At 46.3% G+C, this 20,041-nt stretch overlaps 1 protein-coding gene across 1 annotated transcript in view; it reads right to left on the reverse strand.

The window, feature by feature from the left end:
* EIF5 (eukaryotic translation initiation factor 5) overlaps positions 1 to 20,041 on the reverse strand; it is a 587,707-nt gene that overhangs the window by 107,549 nt on the left and 460,117 nt on the right. Inside the window, exon 9 of the mRNA XM_044074522.1 lies at positions 12,734 to 12,898. Coding sequence (XP_043930457.1) covers positions 12,734 to 12,898 — 165 coding nt within the window. The remainder of the gene's footprint in view (positions 1 to 12,733; positions 12,899 to 20,041) is intronic.

A 20,041-nucleotide genomic window follows, 5' to 3' on the forward strand; every position in this document is an offset into this window, starting at 1 on the left:
CTGCTCCACGTGGGAGTATGTAGCGGGCGCCAGGGGCTGCGAAAGCACCTCAGAGCCAGCGACTGGCCTAGCAGAGACTTCGTCGGTTTTGGACCTTGGATGCCTATCCTTTTCCTCGTCTTGCATTTTTTTGTAAACTCCGGTTGTCGGCTGGTCCGACGGCATTATATAATTAAATTTTCGGCCAAAGTAATGAAATACAAAATCGAACAGACGCTTGATAGTGCGTTGGTTAAATCTAGCACAAAAACGACAGCTAGCAACGTTGTGATCAGGGCCTAGGCAAGGAATACTAAGTGAAAATCCTTATGAGGTATTTGCTTCCCACAAGAAATACAACTGTTAACTTTTTCTGACACTGGTCTGGAGCAAGAAAAAAAAAAGTTTCCCCAACGGGGTATTTGGCTTTAATTAAGACTTTGGTTCTGAAATTCGGATTTGAAAATCTCAGGAGTGGGCCGACCGGCACTTGCGAACTGCTTTGGCTTCGGGCACCGCGTGGCAAGAAAGACTGAAGAAAATGGCGTCAGTCCCCTGGCGCACTGATGTCAGGGAAGAGGCGACTGCGGCCGACACCGGACCTAGACTTTGGAATTCTGGCTGACTGAGGGTAGCCTGCCAGCAGGATAACACAAGAGTAATGACTGCAACAGTGAAACACGAACATCTTCAGCCATCATTTGTTAGGCATAGGGGCCTGAGCATGTGGCCTGGGAGTCAGTTTAGACATAGTTGAAGATTTAGGCCTTAGTAATGAAGGCAGTGTCGATTTAATATGCAAGTATGTAGGTCTGAATACAACCTCAGAAACCAGTGCCTGCACAGCGGCTCCACACCCATCCAAGGTAGAGACATCTGTGGGTTCCATAGTTGAAGTATCGCATGGCATACCGGACTCAGAATGGGTCTCAGTAGAGGCCTGCAAATCAGAAGTAGCAGGTATCAGGGGCCGCTAAAGCAGCCTCACTGAGTACCGGCGAACTGCCGACTGGCTTAGAAGCGTAGTCGGCAGTTTTGGACCTCGGCAGCCTCTCTGTTTTTTCGTAATCCCGGTAGTCGGACAGCTAACAGACATTTCTGGATAATTAAACAGAGAACAGAAATATTTAGAGGCAAAAATATACAGATGGATAGTGTGATGATTAAGCACAAAACAGCAAGGTACGTTGTGGTCAGGGCCTAGGCAAGGAATACAGTACGAATGAAAATCTTTGAGGTATTTGCTTTCCACAAGTAATGCAATTACTAACTTTTACTGACATTGGAAAGGAGCAAGAAAGTTTCCCCAACGGGGTACTTAGCTTTAAGTTGAAGACTTCGGTTCTGAAACTTGAAAACGAAAATTTCAGGAGTCTGCCGACTGGCACTTGCGAACTGCTTCTGCTACTGCACGGCAAGAAAGACTGATGTAATGGCGTCGGCTGCATGTTTTATACCCCTGACTACCTGACATCATGGAAGGGACAGCAACAGACGCAGGACCCAAGACTTTGTTAATCAGGCCAACTGAGGGCAACCTGCCAGCAGATTACCCAAATGTAATGACTGCAACAGTGAAACAGAAACAACATCCAGGACTGCAACAGTGAAAACACGAACATCTACATTTAGTATACACAACTGTACTATATTCTTCGTATTTCACTGTTGCAGTCATTACATTTGGGAAGATTCCCAAAGCTATGGTTGGGAGAAGGAATGTAAATAGTATTAGGACCAGCTATAAGGCCCTGCAAAACTGCAATGGCAAAACCAGCCCTGGATTTAGAGAAAATTGGCAAATGATAATGCTTGGTTAATGTATGCACAGAACTCCAGGTAGCAGCTTCTAAGATGTCCCTAGTAGGGACGCCCCTGAGAAAGGCTGTAGAGGTAGATGCAGCCCTGGTTGAATGGGGTCAGATGCCCTGTGGGATAAGTTTTCCATGGTGCTTACAGCAGAAATAAATAGTGGCCTATCCCATTTTGAAATTGTTTTGAAATGGCTTTCCCCTCTGTCCCTGCAGCAAATGCCACCAGTAGTTCAGATTTCCTTTGAGGTTTAGTCCTGTCCAAGTAGAATCTAAACTGTGGGCACATCTAAAGAGTGTAGCATCCATTCCCCTTTGTTCTGTAGGTTACGAAAAAAGGTAGGCAAATGAATGGCCTGATTAAGAGCCACACTGGATACCACCTTGGGCATGAAAGAGGGATTGGTTCCGAGGGACACCCTGTCCGCATGAAAGATGACAAAAGGTTCCACTGCCATAAAGAGCTATAATTCAGACACCCTTCTTGCAGAAGTGATTGCCAAAAGGAAAGCTATTTTCCAGGAAAAAAATTAAAAATCTGCAGTAGCAGCTGGCTTGAAAAGAGGAAGAGTAAGTTTCAAGACAAAGTTAAGATCCCAGGCTGGAGTTGGAGCTCTCCTGGGTGGCCTTAGATTTATAGACCCTATGAGGAACTGCTTGAGCAGTGGGCGAGAGAAGAGGGGAGGCTCTGTGCTATGAGCTGAAATGGCTGAGGCATGAATTTTGGGAGGAGGAAAAAGACGAGCCCTTATATGAAGCATCAGTCAAGTATTGTAGAATCTGAGGTAAATTGGGCACTGCTGCATTCATTAATTGAGATGTACTCCAAGCACAGAAGCTTTTCCATTTTGCAGCATAAAATTTTCTAGCACTAGGCCTCATTGCATCTAAAATGACAACCACCGCTGATTTACTGAGGGATGGTAAAGGACAGATAAGGTAATTAGCCAGGTTGCTAGGTTCAGGGTTTGCAGTTGAGGGTGCAGAATCATGTTCTCCTGCTGAGACAACAGGGAAGGAGTCTGAGGCAGGTGTCATGATGCCAAGCGTGACAGAGCAAGAGTAGGTACCAATGTTTGAGGCGACAATCTGGTGCAACTAAAATAGTCCTTGGCTTGTCCCGTTTGATCTTTAGTAGTACCTTGGACAGCAGAGCCAGAGGAGGAAAGGCATAAACGGATAGGTTTTTCCAGCTGAATGATAGAGCATCCACTTTCCAAGCTTGTGGGGAATCCTTGTGCAAAATTTGTCCAGTCGATGGTTCTAGGGGGATGTAAACAGGTCTATATATGGGCGCCCCCATTTGCTTGTCAACATGTTGAAAATCCTTGGTTCAAGTTTCCACTCATGTGGGTCCATGAGGTTTCTGCTTAGTCCATCTGCCAGTAGTTTTCCTGGCAGGAATTGAGCTTGTAGATTCACTTGATAGCTCAAGGCTATGTTCCACAATGCCATGGCTAGTCTGCAGAGGGGGTAAGAATGTGTACCCCCCCCCTGCTTGTTTATGTACCATATAACTGTGGTGTTATCTGTATCATTAACTGTCCTGGATGAAGGTAGTCCTTGAAGGCTGTCCGTGCATTCTGTACAGCTTTCATCTTTGATTGATATGAAGGTGCATTTGATTTGGGCTCTATTTGCCCTGAATGCACTCCCTGCCAGATGAGCCCCCCCCCCCCCCCCAAGCATAGTCTGATGCATCTGTAGTTAGGGTTTGGGCGGCAGGGGGTGAAGTGAATGGCAGTTCCTTGTTTTGGTGGCAGGCCTTTGCCCACCATAGGAACTCTAGTTGCAGGCAAGGTATGATGGGAATAATAGTTTCCAGGTTGCGACAATGTTGATTCCCTAAACTTTTGAAGTACCACTGAAGTTTCCTCATATGCAGTCCTGCATATGGAATTAGAAGAATGCAGGAGGTAATGAACCTAGAGGATTGCAGAATTTGTCTTGCAGATAGCAGGGTTTTTGTGGCCACCTGTTTGAAGTTATCAAATGAATTTGCTTTTCTGGCGTAAGGTAAGCCATCTGGGCAGTTGCGTTCAAGCTTGCACCCAGGAATGTAATATTTTGAGAGGGTACAGTTGTGATTTCTTTTCGGTTATGGTGCACCCTAGACAAGTTAGAACCCTTTTTACAAATGCCAGATGCTTCAGAAGAATGTCCTTGTTCTCTACCTGAATTAGACAACCGTCCAGGTATGGAAACATTTGAATATTTCTTTGCCTGCAAAATGCAATTACTGTAGCCAGGCACTTTGGCTTGTCTACTGCGCCCAGGGTCTTCACAAAGGGCAGTGCAGAGAACGGGTAATGCAAGTAGCCTGCTTTGAAGCAGAGGTACCTTCTGCAAGACTCCCTGATTGGGATATGCAGGTAAGCCCAGGCATATTTGCCAAGCATAGGAAGTAACTGTTGAAGTCAGCATCTTGAATTTTGGAATGTCCAGAAAGGTGTTTAGAGTAGTTAAGTCCAGAATTGGATGCCATGATTTGGCTTTTCTGGGCATCAGGAAATGTCTTAAATAGAAACCTTGTCCCTTTTCCTTAGCCCCCCCCCCATGTTCATGAGGGACAGAACTTTTTCTGGGTCTCTGCCCACTGAATTGGGGGCAGGTCTGGCCATCAGTTTGGGATTGGCAACGTGTGGAAATGAAATCTGTATCCCTGGGATACTATATTTAAAACCCATTTGTCCTGGGTTATAAGTTGCCAGTTTCTTGCATGAAGTGCCAGTTTCCCCCCAAAGGGGTGGCTAAAAGGCAAGTGCTTGGTGAGTGTAGAGGGAAGTCATTGAGACAGTTTACCAAAGGGAGGTGCCTTGTTTCCAGATTTGGAGGTGGAGGCACCCCATTGTTTTGTTCTAAAAGTCCCTTGTGACTGAAACCTGGAGCCTTTGGAATGTCTAGGTTTGACTTGAGTGGCTCTCGAAGGTACTGGAAAGCACCAGTTCTTAATAGGCCAGCGCCTACTAAATCTTGGAGGTTGCACTTGTAAGAAATATTTCACAGTTTGCATAGATTTAGCTTTATCTTCCATCTTTAAAACTTCTTCAGCCTTGCTACCAAATAGATTGTCCTGTTGTAAAGGAGCATTCATAGGTTCATAGTTTACTACTAAACTGCCCTTGCAAGCCATTAAGCCTAGCCAATTATCCCTTGTGAGACTCAAACCCTGCAACTTGTGTTTGTAAGACAAACACTTTAGCCATTAAGCCACCCTCCCAACCCCTTTAATAAATTTTGCTTTAACATGATCAGGCAGAGTTTGCTCTGAGCCAAGCATGCCTTCTTAGCACAGACCTAGTTACAGCAGCCATGCAAGAGGCCTCCAAAGAATCAAAACCACATTGCAAAGTATGTTTTCCAACTTGTTCAGCTGAATGCAATAAATCCTATAAATCTTTATTTTCCACTGTTTAAGCAGTCCCATGATATGCTGTTGATATTTAAGCATATAAAATTGACAATTTAAAGCCCCGATTGCCAAGGTTGTAGAAGTATAAACCTTCTTTACCTCATCTATCCAGCGCCCTGGAATCTCTATCAGAAGAGGTAGGATTTTTAGCAGTAGAAGCCTTAATGCCCTTGGGACCCTGAGAAATGGTTTCAGGATCTGCAATAGGGTTTTTGAAAAGGAATTTGTGGGAGTCGGGAACCCTTTAGTATCCGTCTCTGGCTTACATGGAGCTGGAGGCAGAGAATCAGGAGCCATACTAGATTCTGAAAAAACATCAATGTCTAGAACAGGAGGTACAGCCAAAGGCCTATGCTGTGGAAGAAAATCCCTCAGAAATCCTGACTTTCCCAGTGGAAATGCTCCCTTAAGGTATGTAAAGTTTCCCCAAAAGAAAAATCCTCAGTGGGAGAAGCAGAAGGAATGGAATCTCAGCATCAGAATCCTCATAAGTAGGTATAGACAAATCCTGTTCATTAGAAGAGTCAGAAGAAACAGAATCCTGTTCAGAAGATTCATAATCAATGTCCTGCCTAGGCCTCTTAGGAGGGGGTTGGCTACCCCTGATCAGAGTAATTAAATCTTCAGCCATTCTGATTGTTTTTTTTAGGCACAGGGGCCTGCACATATGGCCCAGGCATCTGTTTATTAGACAGATTTAGATTTTGGCCTTAGTTTTGAAGATGGCGCTGGTCTAATATAGAAATCTGTAGGCCTGAAAACACCCTCAGAAGCTGGTGCCTGCACAGCGACTCCGGACCCATCCAAGGTAGAGATATCCGCGGGTTCCATAACTGAAGCATCTCTGACTCCAAATGGATCTCAGTAGAGAAAGTACAGTTTTGTACCTACCATAAATGTAGTGTGTTCACACTGCTGCAGTCATTACACTTGAGTTATCCTGCGTCAGGCAGTCCTGCAGTCGGCCAGAGTTCCAAAGTCTTGGTCCGGCGCCTGTTGCTGTCGCTTCTTCCCTGACATCAGTGCGCCAGGGGTATATAAGATGCATCCGCCATTTTCTTCAGTCTTTCTTGCTGTGCGGTGCCCGAAGCAAAAGCAGTTCGTAAGTGCCGGTCGGCCAACTCGATTTTCGAAGTCGAATTTCAGATCCAAAGTCTTCAATAAGGCTAAGTACCGCATTGGGGAAACATTTTTCTTGCCTCAGACGATGTCAGAAAAAGTTAATTGTATTTCTTGTGGGAAGCGAATACCTCATAAGGACTTCCACTCTTACTGTATTCCATGCCTAGGCCCTGATCACGACGTCACTAGTCGGTTTTGTGCCAGATTTAACAAACGCACTATAAAACGACGTTTTGATTTTGCTTTGCACTACTTTGGCCGAAGGTTCAATTATACAATGCCGTCAGAACAGACTACAGCAGTTCATAAACACAAGGATAAGGACAGGCATCCGATGTCCAAAACTGCCGACGAAACCTCTTCTAGGCCAGTCGCCGGTTCTGCTTTCGGAACTGGCGAACAGAGTCCAGTGTTCACTGCAGAGGGAAATTGGAGGATGGTGCGTGCAGATGTCACCTTTATACCCTATGTTGGTTTACAGCCCTGACAAGGGATGTGTCGCACCCTCCAGAAGCAAGATTTTGGTATACTGTCCGGAAGGCGGCGCTGCTGGCAGCAGCTCCCTACTGTTATGAATACTGCAACATGCAAACAGGACATAAAATAGTTGTGTAAAGTCTTACCACAGATGTCCTTCTCTTCCATGTTGGAGTATTCTTGTTGTGGGATTTCCTGCCCTCAGGTGACTCGTACATCTGCTCCTCTTGTTGTGGGGATTTCCTGCCCTCAAGCGACTCTTACATCTGCTCCTATACAAAAGCTTCAGCCTGGCTGTTGCAGCTGCATGGGACGTCACATGCAAGGCCATAAACCAGGGGCCTTAAATGGGACTTCTACACACAATCCTCAGAACCTGAAGCTCAGCAGGTAGAGTAGAAGGCCCAGTAGGAGGAGATGCCAGTGGTGTCAGGTATGTGACCCTGGGGTCCTTCTTAGCATTGACAGGTCCAGGGTGATGCTGGGATGAAAGTTGAATGATGAGGGGGTTATTGGAGGGTTGAAGAAATACTGCAACATGGAAGAGAAGGACATCTATGGTTATGGTAAGATTTTACACAACTATTCTAAGTCCTTCTATTCCTATGTTGCAGTATTCTTGTTGTGGGAAAGCATCACAGCTTAGTTGGATGAAAGGGTGGCGGATGCAGAAGAGAATTCTACAAAGCCCTGTAGGATTGCCCGGGCAAATCCTTCACGTGCTCTGCAGACTTGGTCTAGCTTGTAATGTTTGGCGAGTGGATAGTGGACCATGTGGCTGCTTCCATAATGTTAAGACGTGTCCAGACCTTTTAGGAAAGCCTTGGAGGCAGCCACAGCCCTGGTGGAATAGGCTTTTACTTCCACTGGGTTTTTTTCCCCCCATGGTGGGAGTAGCAAAGACAGATGGATTTCCTGATCCAACATGCAAAGGTTTGGAGACTGCTTGCCCAATGCTCTGGGATGGAAGGAAACAGTTTAGATTTCGTAATGAATTTGGTTTTGTCCAGGTAAAATCTTAGTTGCCTGTGTACATCCAGGGAGTGGAGTATCCTCTCCCTTACATTGGTGGGAAAGGGAAGGAAGGTGAATAGATTGGTTTAGAGACAAATCACTGACCACCTTGGGCATAAAGGGGTTAGTTCTCAGGGTGATCCTTTGTGGAACGTAGTGTAGGGGGGGCAAGCTATAAAAGCCCGCAGCTCTGAAACCCTTCTGGCTGAGGTGATGGCCACTAGGACTGCTTCCCATGTACATATCTGAAGGGAAGCTGTTCCAGCAAGTTCAAAAGGGTGTTGAGCAAGCTTTGCCAGGATGACGTTAAGGTCCCAGGGTGGAGGGATAGGTTTTTTTTGGAGGCCTACTGTGTGCAACACCCCTTTAAAGAGCTTTACATCGAACCTGGCTAGTGAGGGAGGATCAAGAGGCAAGCAGGCTGATATTTCAGAAAAGTGAACTTTCACTGAACAGGAAAGTTTGCTTTTTAATCAGTTGATACAAGAAAGAATTAAGGGAGGGTTCTGTAATGCAAGGGTCCCTTCCCTTGTCTAGACACCACTTAGTAAATCTTTCCCATTTAACTAGGTATGATTTTCTTGCAAGTTTCCTGGCCTCCCTCAGGACTGAAAGCACATCCTAGAGTAGTGGTGTCTAAATGGGATCAAAAGTTTATCACCCACAGTGTCAGGGACATCTGCCAAGTGTGGGTGGAGGAAAGCTCCTTTTTCTTGTGTCAGGAGGTCCACCTTGTAGGGCAACTTGTAGTGATTGCCCTTGGCTAGATTGTGAGGTAGGGAGGAACCAGTACTGCCTTGGCCAGTAGGGAGTTGCTAAAGATTTTCGGTTTGTCCTTCCCGATTTTCAGGAAGGCTTTCTGAATTAGTGGAAGGGGGCATAAAGAAACTTCCCTTCCCAGACGACATTGAAAGCGTTTACTCTCCAGGCTAGAGGGGAGTAGGGTCCTGGAGCAGAAGGTCTGCAGCTGCCTGTTCTGGGGGAGGCGAACAGGTCTATTTGAGGAGTGCTCCACCAGTGGACTACATCTAGGAAGACTGCCCTGTCCAGCACGCATTCATGTTGTGGAGAGTATGTCCTGCTTAGATCTACTTCATTGTTGTCATGCGGGGGGATTTAGGCTGCCTGCAGGAACAAGTTGTGTCGAGAGGCTAGATCCCATATCAGCAGGGTTAGTCTGCACAGCTGATATGCCTTTGTCCCTCCCTGTTGAGGTCCACATTACAGTGGTATTGCTGGTTACTATTAGGACCACCCCTGGTAGAAGCAGAGGGGTAAAGGATTTTAGAGCTAAGACGACTGCTGTCATTTCTCTGACATTGATGTGTTTAGCCTTCAAGGAGGGTGCCAGTTTACTTGAACCCTGTAAGATGCCACTGTTGCTCCCCAACCTGAATTTGAGGCATCTGTATATGCATTACTTGGTGGGGGTAGGCTGAAGTGGAAGCCCAGTGTTTAGCTGGACTTGTTGGATCCACCAGCTGTTTTTTTTTTAGACAAGGAAGGAAGGAAGAGGACTGGTTCCAAGTGATTCAGGAGCTGGGACCAAACGTTTCTGGAGGTACCACTGTAGCTTGTGCAGATGCATTCTGGCCACTGGAATCTTAGCGATGGTTGCGGTCATTAAGCCCAGGAGTCAAAGGGAATTGCCTTGCAGTTATTGCCTGACAGTGTAGCAGCTCCTTGAAGTGGGAGGTCAGGGAGAGGGACCTTGTCCTGTGGGAGGGCTTCATTTTGTCCAATCTGATTCGGCAACCCAGAAAAATCTTGCCTTGGTCTGGATTCAAGGAGGATTTTGGAAGTGAGTGAACCCTAGACACTGCAGAAGGGGACATGAAGTGCAGATGATTTGATAGGGTATGTTTTGACTGCAGTATAAGGATGTTGTCCAGATAGGGGTAAATCTGAATTTACCAAGTTCTGCAGAAGGCAATGGCCAGGCATTTTGTGAACACTGGGGGGGCAGTGGACAAACCAAAGGGCAATGCAGTAAACTGTAAATGAGAGGAGGGCCCAGAGAAACGCAGGAACCTTCTGTGAGAAGTTTTGATAGGTAGGCCTCTTAGGTCCAGGGTGGCCATGAAAGCCTTGGCTGGTACAAAGGATAGGGTAGGAAGTGACAATTTTGAAAGTGTGCACTTGAAGGTAAAGATTTAGGAAGGAGAGGTCTAAGATGAGTCTCCAATGGCTGTCTTTCTTGGGAACCAGGAAGAGACTAGAGTAGAAAACCTTTCCTTCCTGTCCTGAGGGAACAGGTTCTACTGTACCCAGATTCAGTAGGTCTGTCAGGACCTGCGGAAGGAGATGCTTTTTTTTGGGGGGGGGGGGGGTGCCTCTCATGGGTGGTTTTTCTTTCCAGGAGATGAAATATCCCTCTTATTCTAGACAGCACCCAATGGTCCGAGGTTATGGTTTGCCAGAACGGGAAGCAGTGAGAAAGGTGTGCAGAGTGGAAGAGGGGCAAAGCGGTCACGCATTGTTGGGGCCTCCTCTGTCCTGAAAGGGTAGTCTAGGCTGAGGATGCAGGGCAGCAGGTCTGGACATGGTGCATCTTCTAGCACCTCTTCTAGATCTGGAAGAGGAAGAACCCATCTGGGTAGGGTTTAGTCTTACAAAGGTGGATTTAGACAGTTTCTGTAGTACTTGGGAATGGGGACACCAATAAATGTTTTATGTCCTGCAATTTACCTTTTTCTTGCAGATTATTAAAAAGATCTGCAGATAGTTTTCCAAAGAGGAAATTGTGATCCAGGGGGTATCCAAGATCTTTGACTTGGTCTTCTCGAAGATTCTGAAGTCGGAGGCAAGAGTATCTTCTGAGAAGATAAGCAAATGCTGCAGAGCGAGCAGATGCTTCTGCAGCATCATAGCTGCATCTAATAGTGTGTCTGGCTACTTGTGTAGCCATAGAACATTTGGAGGAGATGTCAGCCTTAATGGGGCTGTAAGTGACAAAGGCCATCATGGTGGAGGCTTGAGATGGCAAGTCCAGAGCATATTTAGTCAAGTGAGTGACAGTTAATGGCTCTGAAAGCCAAATGTGGAGGTGGTGTATATCTTCTTACCAATCCTATCCATGGATTTGCTATCAGTGGGTAGGAGTGAGGCGGAGGGAAGGAGTCTGGATTGCTTATCAGGGTAGGTGGCAATCACTGCTGGGTCTGCCAAGGGTGGTTTGACTAAGAATTTCTGCTAGACAGGCACCTTGTAAAAGCAATCTGGTCACTTGTGGGCAGATGGCTGAGAGTCTGGGGACTTAGATGCAGAATTAAAGGCATCCAGGTATGCAGGCAGAACTGGAGGAACAGCAGAGGGGGATTCCACCTGAAGCTCAAAATACCTCTTGGGTATCAGACATTTGTGAGGTATCCGATTTGAAATAGGTCTTTCATCTTGGTGATGGTCTCACCAAATGTAATATCCTCGGAATGAATACCCCTCAATAGATTCCTCATCAGTAGAATACTGCTGGGGAGAAGCAATTTGGGAGGTGTAAGATGGGAGTCCTCTGAGGAGGAAAATGATGCATCATACTCTTCATCCCTATCTAGAGATGTTGGGGGGGGCCCTGAAGCAGGCCTAAGGCTGAGTAAAGGTAGCGTAGTGGACGATGAGGCTGAAGGCCTAAGGGCCATAAAGGACTGCATCAAGGAAGAAGTGAAGGACTGCCAATCAGGTAGGCCCTCTGCAGTGAAGAGGCACGCTTGGTTTTCTGTTTCTTTTAGCTGGGGTGGACATTGGAACAGGCCTGGAATCAGGTTTGTTAGGAACCGTATCCGAAGTCGGGATCCCTATCGGAGGCTCAACAGATTGCGGTTCCCCCGCGACAGTAGTTGGGGTCTGGATTGGCTCTGTGGATGCGCCGGTCGGCTAACAGCTTCCCCAAAGGTAGTTGGATTTGACTGATATGCCGAGCACCCTTCAGCTCCTAAATCGGCAGCTGGCAGGGCGTCTTGAGTGGCAGGCGAAGGCCTAGGAAACTTGGGCCTCTTGCACAGAGGTTCTGATGCGGCAGGATCCATTCTCAAGGCTAACCACTTAAGGCACTGGTTTTCTAAGTAGAGGTTAAGTGTGGCCAGACAGCTGTGCAGGGTCTTTGGTACAAACTATTGACAAATTGAGCAAGTGGAATGACCATGCTCCTGACCTAAGCAAAAAACACACCTATCAGGGGTGTCCTTATGAGATATATGGAGCCCGCATTTGCATTTCCCTTTTTACCCGACAGACTATAAATTGCTACAAAAAAACAAGCCTAAGCAACAAATCAGATATGAAAAATCAAAAACTGGTTTACTTAGCTTTATTCAGATGTCTGAAGAAAAGGAGCAAACACACGATGCGGTCATCTGTGGCTGAAAAGTTCTGGAGATTGCACGTGCAGACATCACATTTAAGGCCCCTGGTTTATGGCCTTATTGTGACGTCCCACGCAGGTGCAACAGCCAAGCTGAAGCTTTTGTATAACAGCTGACGTAAGTCGCCTAAGGGCAGGAAATCCAACAAGAATACTGCAACATAGGAATAAGGAGGACATCAACTGATACTTGGAAAAACGCAAAGACAAAACTATTTTACTGAAAAAAATTAATTTTGGGGCTACTAAACACAAGGGGCAGTCGTATTTTGTGACTAAGTTACCACATGTTGAGCAGAATTCTCCTTTAACTGTTACTATTGAATCTGCCAATGGAAATCACCTAGCGACTGTTCAGTATTACATACCTGACATTTGTGTACGACTCACCACCAGCAATCTTAAACTTTACTTGACAGCTCCAGCTTGTAATTAAAAAGTATACATACATTTTAATCTGCAACCGCTTTACTGCTACAACTTACAAAAACATTTCAGTTCAGTGTACTCCATATATCAACCACACACACTGGGGGTACACAGTAAACTTAACATGCATACCTTTTCCATCCAACTGAAGATCACATCCTCGTCTAGAAGGTCTGCATCATACATTGCATTCAGAATATGTGGAACTTTGGGAAGCAGTTGAGCTGGATGCATACTAAGCACGCATTCAAAACCATGAAGTAAATAACGTTGAGCTTTTTTGTTGTTGTGGCAGAACTGCAATTTAAAAAAGAAAACTGAAGTTAACACTAGAAAGTACAACTCAGGGGACCTAGAACTTAACTACACTTGTGTAGGCCACTTGCCATATTACTGTGGTCACAGTTGCAGTCATAACATTAAGGATGAGAGTTGTCTGGCATGACTGAGCTTTGTCAATAGCAGACCTGACATCACCTTGCCTCATAGTTATGTACCAGTTTTACACCTCAGCAACAGACAAAGGAAGAAAAGGGAGAGTAGGGTACTCATCCCAGTCTATGTGCCCTTAACAGAAGAAATAAAGGGATGCAAAAAAAGGACCAACACAATGTGTGCCAACAGAAATGCACTACATTCTTTGTGAGTCTCACTGCTGCAGTCATGCATTGGGATAAGCATCAAAGTTGGTAATGTCAGGTAAACTGGCTCCCTGCTGGGATCAAGACTGACTTAAGCCCTTCAGAATAGCAAGGAAACCAGCCACTGCCCTGGAGATTACATTTAACCCAAAACCCTTTAAAGGAAAGTACAGTTGTGTACACTTACCATAAACGTAGATGTTAAGAGTGTATTCACTGTTGCAATCATTACATTTGGGTTATCCCTGTCAGGGTAGCCCTCAGCCAGCCTGAATACCAGAGGCTTAGTATTTCTGCGTTGGCTGCTGTCGCTTCAGGACTGACGTTAGGTCAGTAGTATAAAGTAAGGCAGCAGATGCCATTTCTTGCCCTGTCAGGAGCCCCCAAGTGGGATCCAGGATATGGAAGAACCCCACCAGTCGAAAGTAAATACCAAAAAGTTCCATGTAAGGAGAGCGAAAAGGGGGTGGAGGGAGGGAAACCAGGACTGCAACAGTGAATACACTCGAGCATCTACATTTATGGTAAGTGTACACAACTGTACTATGTTAAGAGTTTTACTGTTGCAGTCATCACATTTGGGTTGATTCCCAAAGCTGAGGAAAAGGGTGGAGGCAGTCAAGACGACTAGGGGCTTGCTAGAATGCCCTGCAAGATTCAAGTGGCAAAGCCTGCCCTGGATTTGGAGAAGATAGGCTGGTGGTAACGCTTGGTGAAGGTGTGAACAGATGACCATGTGGCAGCCTCCAGGATGTCCCTGGTGGGGACGCTGAGGAAAGCTGCAGAGGTGAAGGCTGCTCTGGTAGAGTTCTGACCCCCCTTAGGGGGAGGTTTCCTGTGTTGCTTGTAACAGAAATGGATGCAATGTGCTATCCACTTATAAATGGTTTGGATAGGACTTTGCCCTCTGCCCCTGCAGCAAAGCAGACTAGCAATTGACCAGTCTTTCTGAATGATTTAGTCCTGTCTAGATAGAATCTGAGCTGTCTGTGCACATCTAGAGTGTGCAGGATTCTTTCCCCCTTGTTTTGTGGGTTAGGAAAAAAGGTGGGCAAATGAATGGATTGGCTGAGAGCCACACTGGACACCACTTTGGGCATGAAGGATGGGTTAGTCCTGAGGGACACCCTGTCAGCATGGATGATGAAGATCTTTAAAGCCATGAATGCTTGTAGCTCAGATGCTATTCTGGCTGAAGTGATTGCCAGAAGCAAGGCAGTCTTCCAAGAGAAACTAACTCTGCAGAAGATACTGGTTCAAAAGGGGGCAGGGTGAGATTTTCCAACACAAAGTTTAGGTCCCAAGCTGGGGTAGGTGCTCTTCTGGGTGGCCTCCAGTTGCTAGCCCCTCTTAGGAACTTCTTGATAAAAGGGTGTGAGAAAAGCGGGTGCTCAGTGTTGAAGTGAGCAGATATAGCAGAGACATGAATTTTAATGGAGGAAAAAAGGAGAGACCACTGTGTAGCAGGTCAGCTAGGGAATCCAGGATGAGAGATAGGGAGGGCTGTGCCGTATCAGCTCCCTTAGCCTATATCCAGGTACAGAACCCTTTCCATTTGTCAGCATAAGAATTTCTAGTGCTATGGCATCTAGCCTCACGTAAGATATCTAGAACCCGTTTACTGAGATTGGTAGCTTGATCAATGGTAAAGAAATAAGCCAGGCTGGCAAATTGTGGGTCTGCAATTGGGGATGCATGAATTCTTTCCTGTGGGGTCAGGAGGGTTGGGGTTTCCGGGAGATGCCATGGTGGCAGTGAGGACAGGCTGTGCAGCAGTGGGTACCAGTGCGGGCGAGGCCAGTCTGGAGCAATCAGAACTGTCCTCCCTTACTTTGAGCAGTACCCCTGGTAATGAGAGGTAGTAGGGGAAATGCACAGACTGGAGAGGCTGACCCAGGGGAAGGATAGGGCATCCACTTTCCAGGCCCTGCAGTGAGGCTCCCTCATGCAGAACTTGCTCAGCTGATGGTTGGAGTGGGAAGCAGAGGGAGACTTTCAAGGCGCCCCATTTCTGAGTTATTAGGGCGAAGGTTCTTTGGTCTAGCTGCCACTCGCGTGGGTCTAGAAGATTTCTGCTTAAGTTGTCTGCCAGAGAGATTAAAGAGACTAGTAGGAATTGTGCTAACAGGTGTAGTTGCATGGCTGAGGCTGTGTGCCAAAGGGTCATGGCAAGCCTGCATAGAGGGTAGGAGCCAGTCCCTCCCTGCTTGTTGATGTAACAGTTTTCTGTTTTGATCATGAGAGCTCTTGGGGAGAGAAGGGGCCTGAAAGCTGTCAATACGTGCTGGACAACTAACATCTCTTTTTGATTGATGTGCAGATGTATTCGCTGTGGGTTCCATTAGTCCTGTATGCACCTGCCATTAAGGTGTGCACCCCAGGGATAGTCTGATGAGTCTGTGGTGAGGGTCTGGGTGGCGGGGGAGGTGAGAAAGGTAGTCCCTTGTCGCGGTAGCATGCTGCTACCCACCAAAGAAAATCTTTCCTTAGCCAAGGTATCATTGGTATAAGTTTCCAGGTCTTGAGTGTGTTGACACCAAAGGCTTTTTAGGTACCACTGAAGTTTCCTCATATGCAGTCTGGCATATGGAATGAGTAGAATGCAAGATGCCATGAACCCCAGAGCTTGCAGGATTTTCCTTGCGGATAACTGGGGACTGGTGGCAAGCTGAGAGAAGTATGCTGTCAGGTAAGTTTGCCTTTCTTGTGTAAGGAATGCCATCTGGGATGCTGTGTCCAGGCTTGCTCCCAGGAATATAATCCTTTGGGTGGGTACTAGTTTGGATTTCTTTTCGTTGACAGTGTACCCTAGGGAGAGGTCAGTAGGGACTTACAAAGGTCAGCTGCTTGAGCAGCTTTTCCTGTCTGAATCAGGCAGTCATCTAAGTATGGGTAAATTTGTAGGTTTCTTTGTCTGCAAAAAAGAATTGCAGGAGCCAGACATTTTGTGAAAACTCTGGGAGCAGTAGATAAGCCAAAGGGAAGCGCAGAGAACTGAAAGTGCAGAGATCCTGCCCTGAAATGTAGATATTCCCTGCATGATTCCCTGACTGGGAAGTGGAGGTAGGCCTCTTAGGTCTAGGGTGGCTAGCCAAGCATTCATGGAAAGCATAGATGATAGCTGCTGGAGGGCGAGCATTTTGAATTTTGGTATCACCAAGAAGGTGATTAGAATAGACAGAGGATGGGGTGCCAGGTGCACTCTTTTCTGGGTACCAGAAAGAGCCTGGAGTAGACACCCTGGCCAATCTGTTCTGCAGGAACGTGCTCTATTGCTCAGAGAGAGAGCCGGGAAAGGACTTACTTTTTGGCCTCTGCCCACTGGTTTGGAAGATCTGGAAACCCTTTTGGGGTTGGGAGTGTGTGGAAAGAAAATCTGCATCACTGGGACACTGTTGAGGACCCAGCAGTCATTGGTAATAGTGGCCCAGGTGCTTATGTGGAAGGAGAGTTTTCTTCCTAGGGGCAGGTGCAGGTGGGCAGAGGGAGGAAGTGGAGTATTTTTAAGTTCTTACCATAAGGGGGTGGCTTTGCACTCCCTGGTTTTTAAGTGGAGGAACTCCATTGCTTTGATCTCTGCATTCCCTGTGGCAGTTGTCTGGTGGGTCTGGAGGGGGCAGGAAAGAACCAATGCTTGGAGGGGCAATGCCTACTGAACCTGGGTAGCTGGACCTGTAGGAAATACTTAACTGTCTGCATAGAGTTAGCTCTCTTCCATCTTTAAGACCTCTCGCCTTGGTGCCAAATGAGTTGTCTTTGTGCAAGGGTGCATTTAATAACTTAGACTGGACATGGTCCGGCAAGGGTTGTTCCTTAAGCCAAGCATGCCTTCTAAGGACAGGGCTGGTGACTGCTGCCCTGTAAGAAGCTTCTAGGGCGTCAAAACCACAGTAAGGTGTGCTTAGTTACTAGACTTGCAGAATGCATCAATTCAACTCTTGTAACTTTAGATTCTGCGCAAGCAGGAACGTATATCTGTTTCATGAGGTCCATGGTATGTTGCTGAAATTTTAGCATATGGAATTGACAATTTAGTGCTCTGATAGCAGAGGGGTATAAATTTTTTACCCTCATCTGTCTACTGCTCGGGAATCCCTATCTGAGGGGGTGGGATGCTTAGCAGAAATTGCTTTAATTCCTTAAGGTCCTTGAGAAATAACCTCAGGGTCAGCAATAGGATTTTTGAAGAAATTTGCACGAGTCAGGGACGAATACCTGTCAGGTTACCTGGGAGCAGGAAGGAGGGTGCCAGGGGTCAAACTAGATTCCATGAAAACAACCACAACATTCAGGACAAGAGGAATGGCCAGGTGCCTGCTGTGGAAGATCTAAGAATTCTCAGAGTCTCTTTAGACTGAGGGCAGTCCTGACATTCCCACTGGAAATGCTCCCTTAAAGTATGAAGGGTTTCCTCAAAGGAAAAGTCTTCAGGTGGAGTGGCAGAAGGAACAGATTCCTCTGCATCAGAATCCTCATAATCAGACAAGGTTGCAGGTCTTCATATTCAGATGCAGAGTCAGACTCCTGTCCAGATAAAACTACTGGGGACAGATTTCTTTTGGAAGGGGTGGCTTGGCTTCCCCTGATCAGCATTATAAGGTCTTCAGCCATTTTAAGCATTTGAGACTGAGGCAAGGAAGCACTTGCCTGAGATTGGGTGAGTTTCTTGGGCGTGGTTCATACCCTGGGCCTTAGAAACTCTATTTTTCGAAATAATGGTAGTAGAGAAATAAGTGGGTCGAGAATCGGTAGTGCGAAGTACTTCCTCAGAAGCCGGTGCCTGCTCAGCGGCTACGGACCCATCCAAGGTAGAGATGATCGCAGGATCCTTGGTTGAAGAGCTCTGCGGCATACCGGACTCCGAAAGGGTCTCTGTAGCAGCCTGCAAATCCAGAGAAGAAAGCATCAGGGGGTGCGAAAGCACCTCACTGAAGACCACAGAACGGACGACTAGCATAACGGAAGCATCGTCGGTAGGTCTGGACCTGTGTGGTCAGTCTTTATCCTTACATTTTTTCAGAAGATCTGCAGTCGGATGGCTTACCAAAGCCATATCAGAATTGAGGACAGTTAAAATATCTAGCTACAAAAAGGGCCTGACGACCGTTCTGGCGTTGAACAAAGCACAAATGCAACAGCGAGGGACATAGTGGTCTGGGCCTAAGTGACGAATGAAAGTCTGTGTATTTGCTTTCCACATGCGAGACAAATAACTTTTTCTGACATCGGTTAGAGCAAGAAAAAAGGATCCCCAACAGGGTACGCAGCTTTAGAAAACTTCAATCCCGGTATGCCGCAAAACTCTTCATACATTGTGCTCTGTCCTCAAGTAAACACGACCATAGTGAGCTAATGACACAGGTGGTAATTCGTTAACTGAACTAGTTTGTACATCTCTTGCTTTCTATTAAAGAAATCTAGTCATTGTAGTATAATAACTATTAGAAGAGAGTATACACTGTTGCTTACCAATAAGGAAAGCTATCTAGTTGCTCTGCTCTATGTAGAGAACGCTTGAAAATTGAGGGTTTTTTTTTTTTTTTACCTAAAAGTAAAGCCAACGGTGCAAAGTTGTCTTGACAATGAGCGATAGAACTGCTGCATTCCAATAAAGAAAGCTATTTATTGCTATGCTCTCTCTCACGAAAGTACAGTTTTGTACCTACCATAAATGTAGATGTTGTGCTAATACAGCTGCAATTATAACAGATGGGTTCTCCTGCCATCAGGCGGGTCCTCGGTCGGCCGAATTCCAAAGTCTAGGTCCGGCATCAGTTGTCGTCGCTTCTTCCCTGACGTCAGTGCGACAGGGGTATAAAAGAACCAGCCGACGCCATTTTCTTCAGTTTCTTGCCCCAGATGTCAGGTGCCCCCAAGAAGGAAGGCAATACATAAATCTGTGTAATAAAACAATGCAAAATAATCAAAATACAGTAGTTGCAAGCAAATACACCATAAATGAATACCCCAATCAGGATGTATGAGGAGGTGTTGGCCAATAGACCTGTCCCAAGAGGGGAAGGAGGGAGGGAGGGAAACCTGGACTGCAGCTGTATTAGCACTCTAACCTCTACATTTATGGTAGGTACAAAACTGTACTATGTTCATCGTGCATACACAGCTGCAGTCATAACAGATGGGTAGAATCCCAAAGCTAAAAAAGGGGTGGTAGGCACTAGGTGGAACTAGGAGGAGCCAGGATGCCCTGTAAGACTGCAGTGGCAAAGCCTGCTCTAGTTTTGGAGTATAATGGTAGGTGGTAGTGCTTGGAGAAGGTATGCACAGAAAGTACAGTTTTGTACCTACCATAAATGTAGATGTTAGAGTGCTAATACAGCTGCAGTAATCACAGATGGGTTTTCTGCCATCAGGCGGTCCCTCGGTCGGCCGAATTCCGAAGTCTTGGTCCGGCGTCTGTTGTCGTCGCTTTCTCTTCCGACGTCAGTGTGGCCAGAGTATATAAGACACAGCCGACGCCATGTTCTTCAGTCTTGAGGCCAGAGTATATAAGACACAGCCGACGCCATGTTCTTCAGTCTTTCTTGCCCCAGATGTCAGGTGCCCCCCAAAAGAAGGCAATACATAAATTATGCTTATATGCGTATACATGTAATGCAATATAATCCAAAAACAGTGGTTGCAAGCAAATAAACCTTAGAAGGATAACCCAGTCAGGCTGTATGAAGAGGTTGTTAGGTCCCATGCCTTTACCAAGTGGGGAAGGAGGGAGGGAAACCTGTACTGCAGCTATATTAGCACTAACATCTACATTTATGGTAGGTACAAAACTGTACTATGT

The sequence above is a fragment of the Protopterus annectens genome, chromosome 6.part0 (genome assembly GCF_019279795.1).
Source record: "Protopterus annectens isolate FY-2018-M chromosome 6.part0, PAN1.0, whole genome shotgun sequence".
NCBI classification, from domain to species: domain Eukaryota; kingdom Metazoa; phylum Chordata; order Ceratodontiformes; family Protopteridae; genus Protopterus; species Protopterus annectens.